Here is a 15,794-nt window from a genome sequence, read left to right as displayed (position 1 = left end):
TACATCATAAGTTTAATTGTATTAATTTATGTTAATACAAATATTAATAAAAAACAAGTGCTAAATACCTCCCTCTCTTAGCTCTTCCAAGGCAGTACTTTCAACTCTCTGGGCTAAACGTGTAGGTGTCTGCACTCAGATTTCTAAATGACACACTGACACCACTGTGCCTTATGTCTGTGAAAGTTGAGGATTTTGTCTTTAAAATACACTCCCCAAGCCCTGTCCATTAAGAAAAATCATTTTAATGACTTGGATATTCATGAATATATTCTCTTTGTAAACATCTCAAAAGCTGCAGCTCAAGCTTGAGTCCCCTGGGTAGACCCTTCCCAGCCCACTCCCAGCCAAAGCGTCCAGTTCTGCCACACCCCTCGCTATGCATTTACATATATATGCATCCCTGGAAGAAAGATTGTAGTTTTGGTGCATTTCTTGAAACCCAGATGGGATCCTACTGAACATATCTTGAATTGCCCTGTCCAATTCAACAATCAGCTTTGGAGCTCTGCTGTGTCTCCTCATGAGCTGCCCATTTCTTGTACTATTTTCCATCTGGGGACATACCATGATGCTTTAGCTGGTCTCCTTGGACAGACACTTAGGTTGCCCGCAGCTTAAAACTAGGGCAAACACATCTGAAATGAACATTCCTGTAGAAGAACAGACACATTGCAGATTTTTTCAAAATGACCTTATTATGTCTGCAACTTCCTCTGAAATGGTTCTGTAAACATGTGGAGAGAGAAATCAAACAATGGCTAAGTCTGGGTGAAGAGTGTTGGGAGTTTTGTGTACTATATTCTGGTGTTTGAAATTGTATCAAAAACGAGAGTACCCCAAATATTGCCAAAGTGCTTGAGAAACGAAGCCAACTTGCAGTCTCAGCCAGACACTCCTTTTGTCTTCTCAAGCTCTTGCATTTTCCAGGCTCACTTGAAGTTTCTCACCTGCAGGTGCAGAGGCCAATGCAGGTGATTGTGGAGGATAGAAACGACAATGCTCCTGTTTTCCAGAATACTGGCTTCTCCACCAGCATCAGTGAGGTAACATCTGCCCTAGAGGTGTGTGTGGTGTGTGTGTGTGTGTGTGTGTGTGTGTGTGTGATGCAGGCTTCCCAGAAGCTCTTCTCAGGGTGCAAAGGACCAGATACAGCCAGCGGGGGGGTCCAGGATCGGGGAAAAGCACCCCTTAAAAGGGGTAGCTGCAGGAACCAAATTCAGGGGAATGTAACCCCAGGGAATACTTACAGCAACATGTTACAAACAACAAGACTGGATGAGAATGATTCCAGTTATGAAAGCAAATTTTTTTTGAAAAACAAAGAGAATTTATCTTTTCATGTATCTGAAAAATTTAGAGGTATACTAACTTCAAGCACGATGAATCCAGGTACTCAAGCCATGCCAGCGAGAAGAGATTTCTCGGGCCTGGGTGGCTCAGTGGGTTAAGCCTCTGCCTTCAGCTCAGGTCATGATCCCAGGGTCCTGGGATCGAGTCCCACATCAGGTTCTCTGCTAAGCAGGGATCCTGCTTCCCCTCTCTCTTTGCCTGCCTCTCTGCCTACTTGTGATCTCTGTCTGTCAAATAAATAAATTAAATCTTTAAAAACAAGAAAAAAAGGGGGGAAAAAGAAGAGATTTCTCTCTACTTCTCAGCTCTGCTTATCTTGTTGCCTCCATCCTTGGGTAAGAGGGCCATTCTCTCTTGTGGTGATAAGAGAGCAGTTCCACTCTTTCCAAGTTGGACACAGACTGTCTCTTTCTCCATTGTCCTGGCCAAAACTCCAGGATTGACTATCATTGGCCCATTTGGGGTCATGTGCCTATCAACCTAGGGGTGCAGAATACTCTGTTTGGCTAGGTCTACATCATGAGGCCCCCCCTCTAGCAGGGGAGGGCAGGCCCACTAGAACCACCTGCATGGGGAGGAGGTTCCCCAGTGGTCCCTGAGCAGCAATCACAACACCACTCCTGGATCTTTATAACCATGTGGCTTGAAGATGTATGAGGTGTGGGGCTCCACATTAGGTCAGGCATAAGACCAGTGAGGTCCAGGCAGCCATTTGACAGACTTTGATGGAGCACCCACTGGATACCAGGCACTGTCCTTGGTGATGAGACTACCTGGTAAATAAGGCAAACCTAGTCTTACCACCCTCAGTAGCTCACATTCTAATGAAGAATATCGATAATAATCAATGAAACATTAAATAAGCAGGATTAGGGCGCCTGGGTGACTCAGTGTGTTAAGCCGATGCCTTCAGCTCAGGTCATGATCTCAGGGTCCTAGGATCAAGTCCCGCATCGGGCTCTCTGCTCAGCAGGGAGCCTGCTTCCCTCTCTCTCTCTGCCTTCCTCTCTGTCTACTTGTGATCTCTCTCTGTCAAATAAATAAATAAATAAAATCTTTAAAATAAATAACTAAATAAATAAATAAGCAGGATTATTTCAGGTGGCATTAAGCTCCACGAGGAGCATAAAACAGGGTAAAATGAAAGAAAGTGACATGGAAGGGGGCTGGCTCAGGTTGAGCGACCAGGAAAGGTTTTTCTGAGTAGGTGACATCTGAACAGAGACCTACATGGCAAGAAGGCGCCAGCTGTGGGATGCTCCAGGGGAAGAATGTTCCAGGCAGGGTAACAACAGCTTCAATGGCTCCGAGCTGGGAATGAATTTGGAGTGTTCTAGGCATAGCCAGGAAGCTGGTGTGAATGGAGGGTAGAAGGTGAGGAGAAGGTGAGCTCAGAGAATTAGCCAGTGGCCTGACCTCAAAGGGCTATAGAAGCAGGGTGGATTGCATTCTGGGGAACCATTGCGGGGGGTTAGCACAAGAGTAATGTGGTCTGATTCATGATTTTCAAGATCACGTTGGCCACTGTGTGGAAATACTGAAAGTGTGAACAGGTCACAGGGGGCAAAGGCCTCCCCAGAGAACCTTCCAGCTCTGCAGAGTGCTGTCTGGAATGTACTGCTGTAGGCTGTAGAAAGCCCACAGGAAGAGCAGGGGAGTGGCAGGCACATCCTTGGTTCTGGAATGACTGTACTCTGTTCCCTGATCTCTCTCCCCCAAACTGTCTTCAGAGGCCCAGCCCAGGTGGGAAAGAAAGGGGAACACTGGGTTTCAGGCTCTAGAAAGTGTTATGTCTATGGTACAACTTTGGACACAAGCTCGGGGGGTGGACATGAGTGCTCGGTCATGGAGGGGATGGATTGGAATTCCTCATTACAGACCCTGCCAGTCGGCTCCCTGGTATTCTCTGTGCTGGCCAAGGACCCAGACACGGGGTCTGCAGGAGCGGTGGTGTACTCCATAGAGAAGGTGAGCATGGGCCAGTCCTGTGGGAATATGGGCCCCACTGCCTCTCATGGCCACCAGGGGGCAGCATGTCACACACAGCCTACAGGAACCTTGAGTGTTAGAGTGAGGACAGGGTCTTAGTCGTGGCCCAGCCCCGGCTTCCAAACATTTTGCTGGCCCCCTCTGAACTTCACTTGGCCAAGCTACCTGAGGGTCCCTTCTGTGGACAGGACCCTTCTTCCCTTCTTCCCCACCCTCTTGCCTGGGGCACTGTCTGAATCCCTGTTGGGTTCGTGTGACATCACCAGGTGTCTGATACACAGAAGAGGAAATTGAGAAGTACAGTGTCTTGTCCAAGGTCACACAGACAGCGGGGGCTGTGACCCCAGTTCTCCTGAAGACAAGTTTGCTAGCTATAGCTCCTGTCTCCCAAGTGCCTATGATGAGCCTAGAACATTCATTACCCCATTTGACTTCCCTCTCAACCCGCTGCTGACATATCTGAGCTCATTTCCCAGAGGTGGAAACTGAGGCTCAGAGAGGTTATGTGACCTGGTGAGGGTGGCAGGGCTGATCAATAGCAGAGCTAGGGTTCAAGTCCCAGTCTGTCTGAGAGAGGTTCTGGCTTGACTGTGCTCTGCCCTAGGTCATCCCTAGCACTGAGGAGAACCAGCACCTCTTCAAGATCTTACCCAATGGCTCCATCATCCTCAACGGCAGCCTCAGCTACAACAACAAGAGTGCCTTCTATCAGCTGGAGCTGAAGGCCTCTGTAAGTGAGGGTGGAGGAGCAGATGGAGGGGCCCCATAACCTGAGACCTGGCCTTACGGAGACCTGTTTCCCCACAGGACTCAGGTGGCATATACAACAACACCTTCATCATCCGCAACTCTTCACATGTCTTCCTGTTCATCTCTGTGATCGATGAGCCAGACCTGGACCCCCAGTTTGTCAGGGAGATTTACTCAGCCTCTGTGGCTGAGGATGCACCCCAGGTGTGCCAGAGGACCTGGGGGGGGTCTGGGTGGACACAAGAGGCAGGGAAAGGGGGCGCCTGGGTGGCTCAGTGGGTTAAGCCTCTGCCTTCGGCTCAGGTCATGATCTCAGGGTCCTGGAATCGAGCCCCACATTAGGCCCTCTGCTCAGCAGGGAGCCTGCTTCCTCCTCTCTCTCTCTGCCTACTTGTGATCTCCATCTGTCAAATAAATAAATAAAATCTTAAAAAAAAAAAAAAGTGGCAGAAAAAGGGCCTGGGATGCTGATTCAGCTGGTTCTCTGCACAGGGAGAATCGGTGCTGAAGGTAGAGGCTGTGGATAGTGACAAAGGCATTAATGACCCGGTGACCTACAGCATTTCCAGTGAGAATGGGGGTGTCCCCAGGTGGAGGAAGGGATGGGGGCTCTGCCAGAGCTACTGGAAGCAGCAGCTCCCACTGCCTCTCTCCAGACTCCACAATGCCCGGCTGGTTTGACATCGGGCCGGATGGTGTGATCAGGGTCACCGGTTCCCTGGACCGTGAGCAGCTGCTGGAGGAGGATGAGGAGGTGAAGGTGCAGGTCACGGTGAGTGAGGGGTCCACTGCTTCTTTTGTACCCGAACTTCAACTTCTGACCTTTGATCTCTGTTCTCTCTGAGCCTTGGTTCTCTGACCTCTGCTTTCTGGCTTCTGCTCGGGTCCCAGGCCACCGAGATGCACCCCAACATCTATGGACAAAATGCCAAGGTGAGCACATGGGTCACGCTGACAGTGACAGATGTCAATGACCACAAACCTGAGTTCTACAACTGCAGCCTCCCTGCCTGCACCTTCTCCCCCCAAGAGGCCCAAGTCAACTTCACCGGCTATGTGGATGAGCATGCCTCCACCCGCATCCCCATCGACAGCCTCACCATGGTGGTCTACGACCCAGACAAGGTAGGGGCGCCCCGGCAAGGGGTGGCTGGGTGAGGGTGATGGTGGGAGATGGTTAGGAGAGATGGTGGGGAGTGACCCATAGAACAAGGTACCCAGATGTGAAGTGGGAGGGGAGCGGAGGGTGGGGGATGGTGGTCATGGTCATGAGCGGCGGTGGAAAATCGGAGTTGTTCGGTGACATTTGGAAATGTTGGGTGATGTTACACCGATGTGTAGTTTTGTGCTCAGGGCAGTGCTAGGTGCTGGTAAGCAGAAAGACAACACTGAGTGGGGGTTGATACTTTGCTAGGTAATGTTGAATGGCGTTGAGGAGAGGGTGGTGATGGGTGCTTGGTGAAATTGAGGGATGTTGAGGGATGTGGCAGTGTTGAGCATAAAGTAGCCTAAGTGGGTGTGAAGTTGGAGGTGTATTCTTTTTATTTTTATTTTTTTAAAGATTTTATTTATTTATTTGACAGACAGAGATCACAAGTAGGCAGAGAGGCAGGCAGAGAGAGAGAGAGAGAGGAGGAAGCAGGCTCCCTGCTGAGCAGAGAGCCCGATGTGGGGCTCCATCCCAGGACCCTGGGAACATGACCTGAACTGAAGGCAGAGGCTTTAACCCACTGAGCCACCCAGGCGCCCCTGGAGGTGTATTCTTAAGAGGACATTGATACTGAGTGGTGGGCAGTCTGTGTGGTATTGAACAATGACTACCTATAGACAATGTTTGGTAGTATTTAGTGATATTGAGTTGGTACAATATGTGGGTGGAGGAGGTGTTGGGTGGTGGTAGATGGGCAGGTGTGTTGAGTTGGTAGTTGGCGTTGAGTGGAGTGGAAAGGGTGTGGAATGGAGGGTAATGTGGGTAATGGGGTGACTTTGGATGTTGCTGGTGGTTGGTGTTGGTATGGTGGCCGACTGTGTTGAGTGGGGGTTGGTAAAGAAGACCCAGGAATGTCTTCTGGGAGTGAGGGGAATGTGTCCAGGCTCTGTCTTTCCAGCCCAAACCAGGAGCCCAGTCACCTGCAGACGTCTTCTAACGAGCCCACCTTTGCAGGGAACAGTGAGCAGCTGGGCTTCCCCAGGTTTCCTCTTGCCGCAGTCTCTTGAGAGCCTCCCCTCATGGGACTTCAGAGGCAGGGCCTCCTGACATAGGCACCTACAGCCAGGATTAGGGGCAAGGGGCAGGGTGGTGCATTGCAGGGGTTGGGGTCTCTACTATACCTTAAGCCCATCTCCACAGGGCAGCAATGGCACCTTCCTGCTATCTGTGGGGGGACCTGATGCTGAAGCCTTCAGCGTCTCCCCGGATCGGGCAGCAGGCTCCATGGACGTGCAGGTGTTGGTGAGAGCCCCCGAGCTGGTGGACTATGAGGATAAGACAGTGATGCTGGTGCAGGTGAGGAGTGTTCTGGGCCAGCAGGGAGCCCGGCCCACGGGCCCGCTGGTCCCCACACTGCTGATTCTTCCTCTATCCTCAGGTCGTGGCTACTGACTCAGTCAGTGGGAACGCCTCCATCGCCCTGGTGACCATCCACCTTAGAGACATTAATGACCACCGGCCCACATTCCCCTACAGCTTTTACAGCCTCAGTATCTGGGAGCACAGTGCAGACGGCACTGTGGTCACCGACAACATTCATGTGAGTGAGGGTGACCCTGTGGGGCTGGGCTCAGTGAGACACAGAGAAACACATACCTGGGGACCGTGACCCTGCCTGTGTCTCTCTATCATCTGATGTCCTCAGGCTCGAGCCAGCATGCACGCGTGTGCGTGGGGGTGTCTATTTGTGAATCGGAGTGTGTCGGGCATTCTCCCTTTGTGACAGGAAGCGGTACAGCTCTGTCCCCTTCGATCGCTTGGCTGGCAGCGAGTACCATCATTTCCAAACCATGTCCCATTGTCTAACTCTCTGCCCCACAGGCCTTTGACCCTGACACAGGAGAGGGGGGGCGCATCACCTACAGCCTGCTTCCAGGGAACGGGTAAGGTCTCAGGGTGGGCGGAGGGGGGGGGCAGGCAGATGAGCAGGGCCCGGGCCTGCCTCGCTGCCTTGCTGTGGGGCTAGGGTGCAGGCAAACTCTAGGACACCCAGTTCCATTTCAATTTCAGATAAACAACAGATAATCTGTTTAGTATAAGTGGATGGCAAATATCGCAGGGGACATACTTGAATATTTTTGACTGTTTATCTGAGATTCTAACTCAAGTGGGCATCCTGTATTTTTGTTGGCTCCCTCTGGCCACGCTGCACAGGGCAGACATCTTTGAGGTGGACCAGGGCTCAGGCACAGTGACAGTGAGGAACGGTGAGGCGTTGGACCGAGAGAAGCAGGCCGAGTACTACCTGACGTTGCAGGCCACGGACGGCGGGAACTTGTCAGCCTCCACTACGCTGCACATTGTCCTGCTGGACATCAACGACAACAGGCCTGTGGTCAGCGGCTCCTACAACATCTTTGTCCCGGAGGAGGAGGGCGATGTCTTTGTGACCATCCAGGTGTGGATAGGACAGGGACGGGCTCTGTGATCATGGCGGCCCTGGGTTGGAATCTGGGCTCTTCTCTGTGGTTCCTGAGAAAGTTAATCCATCTCTCGGGCCTCTGTCTCCTCTTTGGAAAATGAGGACAATCATGGTCCTTGTTCCCAGGGTCACTGGGGATCCATGAGATAATACATGTAAAGTGTTCAGCACAAAGCCCAGCACAGAGCACGCCCTCAAAAACATATTGGCCCTTTTAATTCCAGCCCCTCTCTCATTCCAGAAAGGATTTGAGGTGACTTTGATTAAAAATTCAGGTAAAAAAAATTGGAGAAATAAGGAAAAAGAGAAAATGAGAGTGGTGTTGCTAATGGGCACAAAAGTAAAGTTAGAACAGAGAACCATGCTACTGCCAGGAGGGCAGCTGAACATTCAGTTCTGAGCTTTCTGATGGCCAGTGCAAAAAGGGAAATAACAGCGGCCAGGTTCACAGAGTCTATGAGATAAAAACCCACGGTTGGCTCCAAAGACATATCAGAGACATGTGTCTCCCAGAGTCATCTGAAAAGGGGGCCTTGGAAGAAGTGGGAAAGAAACCAGGTGCTCAGAATGACAATCACGTGGCCACAGAGCACTCTCCCACTCCTGGAGCTGTGAGGTTTCCAGAGCCCATTCCCATCTCTGGTGTCTTGATTGATGTGGGAAGTAGATGCTCTGATGGTCCCCAGGTCACAGAAGGGGAACCCTGAGGCTCAGAGAAGTTCAGCGACTTTTTTGGGTGGCATAGCCGATAGGTGGCAGCCCTGAAACCAGAGCACAGAACTTTCTGCTAGGGAAACCTGGGCCTTTGCTTCTTGCTCCTCTGGTCTGTGGGTTCCTTGGGGCAGGAGATCTGCCGCTGTAACTAACAGGAGCCCTGAGACGCGCTTGGTGAATTAACTGGCCTGAATTCGAAGTGCTAAGAGGGGAAAAGACAGGATCGGGCTACTGGAAAAATCATCTCTGCTGGCTGTAAGGGAGGCATTTAATAAACAACATCCCAAAGGATCTGAGATGAAAGAATGGGGGAGGGTGGGGGGGGAGGGAAAAGGCTAGGTTCCAAGTCAGAGTAGCCCAGCTCCAGATTCAAAGCCACGTTTGCTGAAGACCTGCTATGCACTAGGCTCTCTGCTGGGTCCCTGTCCTCTGAGGCGAGTTCACCATAATGCCCGCCACACAGGACTCTCAGTTAGGGGAAGAGCGCTGGAGAGTCACCCAAGGGTGTCACTTGTGTTGTGCTGAAGATAGCTCAGGGGACGTGGAGGCCCAGGGGAATCACCAGCCTGGCCCGGAGTCAGGCAGAGGGGCCTAGAGGGGAAGGCCTATTCATAGGCCCGGGAGCATGATGGAACCTGCTGTAGTCTTCATGCTGGGTCACCCCAAAGGCAAACCAAGCACACGTTCAGGACGCTGTCAGGACAAGAACACACACACACACACACACACAGGAGTTGGGTGAAGAATCAGCTGTTTTACAGCACTAAAGTAGTCGTTGTGGGAAAGTCAGAATCTTGTTGGACTTCACCCCAGTTTACACTTGTTTGCTTTTGACTTTTGAGTATCTATGATATGCTGCCCCACACCTCCTGTCCACTAGGACCTCAACTCCCTCAGGGCACTGTCTTGATCACGGCTCTAGTGTCTGGAACGGGGCCGGACACCTGGGAGTGTGCAGTAAATGTCTGTGGGATCGAGGAACGAGCTCAGGGCTGAAGACCGCAGAATCCTGCAAGCTGTTGATGTGACCCTCCTTGACGGGACACTGAGGCCGAGAGATGAGCCCATGTCCCACCGGCTTTAGGCCTGGTTACTGCCCTTGTGGGCCGGTGCTGGAGGGGAAGGCCAGGCTGCAGGGGAGGCTGGGGAGCTGGGAAGCCCCGATAACTGATGCTGGATGCTGGTTTTCGCATAGGCTCGGGACGATGACCAGCCCGACAGCAACAACAGCCGTCTGCATTTCAGCCTGCTGCCCGGCGCCTACAGCCATAACTTCTCGGTAGACCCTGATAAAGGGATCCTCAGGAACCTGGGGCCCCTGGACCGAGAGGCCATCGAACCTGCCCTGGGAGGCCGAATCGTGCTGACCCTGCTTGTGTCTGACTGCGGCAAGCCGGTCCTCAGCACTGAAGTCAACGTCACCATTAACGTGGAGGTGAGGCCTGGCTCAGCTGCGGGCAGGATGCCAGGATGGGCCCCGTGTTAGGGAGCTCCCAACAGGTGCCCGGCACCCCCACACCTCCAGCTGGAGTCACATTTCTGCCCTTTGTGGTAGGGTGGGCAAGAGAGTTCTGGAAGCAGGCCTCTTGGGTTAGGATTCTGGCTCTGTTGTGGGGCTTTAGGCAACCATTCAGCCTCCCTGTGCCCTCAAGTTCCTCATCTGTAAAATGGTGACAAAAATGCCAGAAAGTGAGTTAACGAGTGGAAGGTGCTTTGCAGAGTGCCGGACCCGGGGGAGGTCCTCAGTGTTTCCATTTGCCCCCTAATTCCATGGTTTTACTCTCCCCAGTTTGGGTCACTTGCGGTCAACAGAGTTCTGGGAACAGATGATCCCCCTTATGATGTATCAGGTTATCACAAGGTCGGGAGCCTAGTGATGTCACAACACCCACGTGGTCCACCTCTTTTCATGTATGGGGGCATGTCATCCTCTCACATCAGCATGACAAGTAGGATGAGTGCAGGACAATCACGTATTTTGAAAGAGGAGAGAGAGAGCCCACGTTCACACTGACTGCTATCACAGTATGTTACCATTGTTCTATTTAGTATTAGTTATTGTTGATCTCTTCCTATGCCTAATTTGTAAATTAAACTTTATCACGGGTATATTTGCTCAGGAAAAAAAATAGTGCGTACAGGGCTCAGTACCAGGTTCCTGGCATCTTCTGGGAGTCTTGGAAAGTTTCTCCCACAGATAAGGCAGGAACTATGTACTCTTGGTTCTAGCTATAATTCACGAAGTTCTGCTGAAACTCTCCTATCGCCTCACCACCATTCACAGGCAAAGAGAAGGGTGAAAATCAGCATTTACAGGGTTTACTGCACACCTGGCCCTGCAAGATAGAGATGGTGATTACCATTTTATTGATCAAGAAACTGAGGCACGGAGGGTGAGAGTCTTGCCTAGAGCCACAGAATGGGGTTTTGAACCCGATCTGTCTGGTTCTTAGGCTGCCACCAGCCCCCAGGGCACCTTCCTCTACAGAAGTGTTGTAACAAATGTGTGCCTCTCCAATGTCTATGATGTGGATGGCGCCCCCTAGGCCTGTGCAGTGCACAGCCTGCACCACCCCACAGGGCAGTCCTGTGTGCCACTGGGTTGGGATGTGCTGGTTCCCTGCAAGGATCAGAGGGAGACCTCAGGGAAAATGGAGAAACAGAGCCGAATTAGGACTTGTCAGCTTGTTCCGCTGTCCTCGGGGCGAAGTAGACCATGAAGAAGGAAGAAAGCAGGTAGTCAGTGAGTAGGTCCTTTCACACCCACAGACTTATCTTCATAACCGCCCCTAGAGTGGGGATCATGACCTCATCTTGCAGATGAAGATACTGAGACTCAGAGGAGTCAAGTCACATGTGAGGCAGAAGTGGGACTGGATTTGCCACAGCTTGGCCACCCCTGTGACTTAGGAAGCTGCTGGCTGCATGCACTGAGCCAGACATACCATTCTGGGAAATTGCCAGCAGAAAACACACCTAGTTAAGGAGGAGATGGCTTTGTTTTCATAGATGTCTGTTGAACGCTTACTTAGAAAAAGCTGAAGGCAAAAGCAGATACCTGTGGGCTGCCCCGGGGAAGGGCAGGAAAAGCCAAGGGCACCTGCAACATATGTTAGTATTTGGGGAGGAAGCAGCAGGTGGAGGTGGCTCTGTGCCGGGACAACAGTGTCAGTCTTTGTAGGTGTAGGTGGCCAGGGCCGGAGAGGGTAGGCAAGAATGGAAAACAGTGGGTGTCTAAGGCCAGGACCAGGCCTGAGCCTTGGCAGGCTCCTGGAGTTCAGCTCTGCCTGAGCACAGAGCAAGGGTCCTGGGGTCAGCTGAGCTCAGGAAGGACAGGCAAAAAGAGGGGACAAGGGAAAGCCCGGGCCATGGGCCTTTGTGGAAACAGTGAGATCAACAGAATAAATCCAAGACACAGTGAGTCAAGATGGGCCAGACGGGGACGCCGATAGGAGCTCAACTCCCCTTCTGGAAAGCAGAGTCTGAGATGGCTCTGAGTCGTGGTCAGAGAAGCAGGGAGGAGTGGGGCCTCCCTGAAAACGTCTAACCAATTCCAGAGATCCTGCCACAGGCCTGTGAGCCCCAGGTGTGCGCACTGGCCTGATTCTGTCCTCTCAGAGGCACTTTTCTCGCTGGTGAAGTGCGGAGATGCTGACAGAGAGTCTGTGCCTTGGGTCAGAGGAAACACGAGCTTCTCAGACTGGCTCTGGGGAGACCGAACCGTGAGGGCTCCTGAGGTTCGTGTGCTCAGAATTTCCTTTGCCTGCAGGACATTAATGACAACCTGCCCATCTTCAACCAGTCCGTCTACTCCTTCTCAGTGAAGGAGAGGGACCAAGGTAAGTCCTCTCTGGGTCAGACCGGGCACTGGGGCAGGGGCCAGGCGAGGGGTTGAATCCCTCCCGGGGGCACTTGAGGGAGGCGAGGGCAGGGGAAGCCTCCGGTGGCTGCGCCCGGGGTCGCTGTGCAGTCTGCCCTCCTCCACAGGCGAGCTGGTGGGTGTGGTGACTGCCTGGGACGCGGATCAGACGGAAGCTAACAACCGCATCAGCTTCCTCCTGTCGGGGAGCGGTGCCAACAACTTCGTGCTGCGTGGCTTGGTGCTGGGGTCCGGGTGCGCTGAGGGCCGCCTCTGGCTGCCCTCGGATGTGAGCCTGGACTATGAGACACAGGTCTCCTACAATCTGACTGTGAGTGCCGAGAACCCAGACCCCCAGGGGAGAGAGGCCACAGCAGGAGTCTCTGTGGCCGTGGAGGACGTGAACGATGAGCCCCCGACTCTGGACCCAGCCTCACTCCAGGGCATCCGGGTCTCTGAGAATGGCTCACAGCATGGCCTGGTGGCCCAGGTGGTGGCCTGGGACGTGGATACCTTGTCCCAGCTGGAGATACAACTTGTGAATGTCGTCTGTACCAAGGCCGGGGTCAACGTGGGCAGCCTGTGCCGTGGCTGGTTTTCCGTGCTGGCCAATGGCTCAGTGTTCATCAGTCAGAGTGAGGCCATCGACTATGAGTCCTGTGACCTGGTCACGCTGGTTGTGCGGGCCTGGGACATCACTACGGACTCCCGCTTCCTGGCCCACAGTGACAACGGTGAGGTGGCCCAGCCTGCTGGGCCCAAGAGGCTGCTGCACAGGGGCCAGGACACATGTAAAGCATTTAGCATGGTGCCTGGCCCAGAGCCACTTGTGAGGCAGGGTGAAGGGGAGGGCAGCTGTCACCATGCTCGTAGCCCACCTCTGACTGTGGTCGTTAGAAGAACCGCACTAACAGCTAGCCTACTCCGAGACCGTCCTGCCCCTGAGAGCTGTGCCAGGCACCATAAAAGTCCTCCTGGGTGTCCTTCCCACACTACTGGTAGGCTAGGTGATCCCTGTTCAATTTTACAGATGAGGAAACTGAGGCACACAGTGCCAGTAACCTAGCTTACACAGCTAACGAGTAAGAGGTAGGACATTCCCCGGCCGGGCTCAGTCCTTGCCGGATGACCTTGGACAAGTGCTCCCCTCTCTGAGGTATGGGAAGGATACTTCCTGCTACAAAGGCCAGAGGAAACTGAGTGGGCACCCCTGGGCAGGAGCAGGGGAGGGGGAGTGCATGGGAGATGCGTGGGAGGGAGGCAGCAGAAAGCATGGCTGAGGCCCAGGCCTTCTGGGTCAGGCCTTGACCCAGAGGCCAGAACCAGCCAAACTTATTCCTGTAGGAAGCCTTGCCATCACCATCGAGGACATGAATGACAACGCCCCCTATTTTCTGCCTGAAAATAAGACTTTCGGTAAGCGGCCAGCCTTTCCCTCCATACTCTGCCAGGATTTCCTTCGGGCAGCTCCCATAGGCCCTTTTCCAACCCCAAGTTGGCCCGTGGAGAGAAAGGAAGGCCTCCAATCCCACCTCTCCCCCAAAGTTTCAACAAGTGGGGAGATCTGAGTTTTCAGCCCAGCTCTACCCCAACTCATAATATCAGACCCCGGGCCAGGCCCTCCCCTCTGGGCCTCAGTTTCCTCATCTGCACAATGAGAGGTGGATGAGTTGCTAATTTGATGGCACAGAGGCTGTTGTAATGGGGGTTTTGATGGTAGAGAGGTTGAGGAAAGATTTGGGGGGATTGTGTCCTGAGCTGGACTTAGGATCAGCCCTCAGCCGGTGGGCACTGGCCCTGACCCCACTGACTCTTTCTCATTCACTCTTGTAGTTATCATCCCAGAACTTGTGGTCCCCAACCAGCAGGTGGCTTCTGTCCAGGTAAGCCCTCGACTCCTGCCTCTGTCCATCACGTTAGCCCCAGGAGACACAGGACTAAGGTCTTCAGGCCTTTTGGCTGCCCCCAGACTGTTTTAACACAAGAAAGGACATTTATTGGCTCCAACATATCAAAAGAAAACCCCAGAATGAGATGAACACTTGCCTAATTGGTAGGATTTAAACTCCATTAATTATCATTTTGTTGTCATAAAAATTTCATGATCATAAAAACTATTTGCAGACTAGATTTTGTTTCACTATGCCACAATTCTTGAGTCATACAGACAAATCATAACAGCTGTAAATTAAATGAGTTCCTTGCAGATAAATAATTTCCAGAGTGAAATTATAAAAATACTTCTGTGTATTTTTATACACGGGATGTGGGATGTGAGTATGTTTGTTAGAGGGTGCTGGGTGTGTTACATGGGCGAGCGAGGCCTCCCACACAGGCCAGGAACTGGGGCTCTGATGGGCCCTTTAACTGACTTGGGGAGCTGCCTGCCTTTCTGGGGCTCAGTTTCCCTCCTGGAAGAAGCTGGCAGTTCCTGGCAGTGATGTGTGGGGATGAAGAGTTTGGGTGATATGTGTGTACCCCGCTTTGCTGTGCAAAGAGGCCAGCGTTCCCCACTTCAAGCTGAGTCCTCACCGCAGTTTCCTCTATAAAACAGGGATAGTAATTCTCTCTCCAGTTTCTTTCCAGCCTTAAAGAGTCTTCCAATCTTTCATTACATTCCAATGTCATGAGTGGCCGTAGCCTGGAGCCCTTTTCTTTAAATTGACTTTTTTTTTTAACTTAAACACCAGCTTTGGTCTCATTCTGAACAGTAGACTCACAGGTCTGTGTGTTGGCTCTACGTATCTCTAAAAGGCACTAGAATGAATAAGAATGTTTGTGCCCCCCCCCGTTCCAATTATTTCATGGTCTGCTAAGGGAATTTGTATTCATGTCAGTAAACACTGAAATGAGGGATTTAAGGGAAGGTGCACACAGTAGGTGTTCAGGAAATGTGTGTGTGTGTGTGTGTGTGTGTGTGGCTTTGGGTTGGGGCAAAGCAGGACAGGATTTCCACATGGGACAGACTTTGGACAACAACCTGTTGAGTTAGAGGGCCAGAAGCAGGGACTTGTCCAAACCTGGATTTGCAGAGCAAGCCCACTGTTTAAAGTGTTTGCTTAGTTGGGGTGGCCTGGAGGAGGCTGATAGAAATACTGGGACCAGCCCAGGCCATCTCACCTGCTGGTTCTCCATGCTGGCCAATGGCTCGGTGTTCATCAGTCAGAGTGAGGCCCTTCACCCCTGCTGGGGGTGAAGTGTTGCCTGGCCTGGCCCCTAGGTGTTGTCCTTTCTTTCTCCCAGGCCAGAGACAATGACTCAGGGAATAACGGGGCCATCCTCTTCTCTATCCTCCAAGTGGATTTCATCGCCAAGGATGGGGCCACGACCCCTTTCCAGGGCTACTTCCGGGTCACTACCTCCTTAGAGGCGGACATGTTCATTGGCAACATTGAGTAACTGTGGGCAGCCCCTGGATGGGCGGGAGTCAACGGGGCCTCAAGACAGTGAGTTCCAGAGGACTCCAGTTTGGGTTCCAAAACTAAGCCATGCTCATC

The 15,794-nt window shown here is 52.3% G+C and overlaps 1 protein-coding gene across 2 annotated transcripts in view; it reads left to right on the top strand.

Annotated features, from left to right (window-relative positions):
- CDHR2 (cadherin related family member 2) overlaps window positions 1-15,794 on the top strand; it is a 36,939-nt gene that overhangs the window by 15,654 nt on the left and 5,491 nt on the right. For both annotated transcript variants that reach the window (XM_044228996.1, XM_044228988.1), the window contains exons 6-22: window positions 957-1,046; window positions 3,232-3,321; window positions 3,947-4,072; window positions 4,150-4,296; window positions 4,585-4,660; window positions 4,749-4,864; window positions 4,984-5,217; window positions 6,443-6,598; window positions 6,681-6,842; window positions 7,124-7,185; window positions 7,457-7,700; window positions 9,634-9,873; window positions 12,208-12,277; window positions 12,426-13,031; window positions 13,642-13,713; window positions 14,131-14,180; window positions 15,541-15,692. In XM_044228996.1, the coding sequence (XP_044084931.1) occupies window positions 957-1,046; window positions 3,232-3,321; window positions 3,947-4,072; window positions 4,150-4,296; window positions 4,585-4,660; window positions 4,749-4,864; window positions 4,984-5,217; window positions 6,443-6,598; window positions 6,681-6,842; window positions 7,124-7,185; window positions 7,457-7,700; window positions 9,634-9,873; window positions 12,208-12,277; window positions 12,426-13,031; window positions 13,642-13,713; window positions 14,131-14,180; window positions 15,541-15,692 (2,693 nt within the window). The remainder of the gene's footprint in view (window positions 1-956; window positions 1,047-3,231; window positions 3,322-3,946; window positions 4,073-4,149; window positions 4,297-4,584; window positions 4,661-4,748; window positions 4,865-4,983; window positions 5,218-6,442; window positions 6,599-6,680; window positions 6,843-7,123; window positions 7,186-7,456; window positions 7,701-9,633; window positions 9,874-12,207; window positions 12,278-12,425; window positions 13,032-13,641; window positions 13,714-14,130; window positions 14,181-15,540; window positions 15,693-15,794) is intronic.

The sequence above is a fragment of the Neovison vison genome, chromosome 1 (genome assembly GCF_020171115.1).
Source record: "Neovison vison isolate M4711 chromosome 1, ASM_NN_V1, whole genome shotgun sequence".
NCBI classification, from domain to species: Eukaryota; Metazoa; Chordata; class Mammalia; order Carnivora; family Mustelidae; genus Neogale; species Neogale vison.
This window is presented reverse-complemented; position numbering and strand designations above follow the sequence as displayed.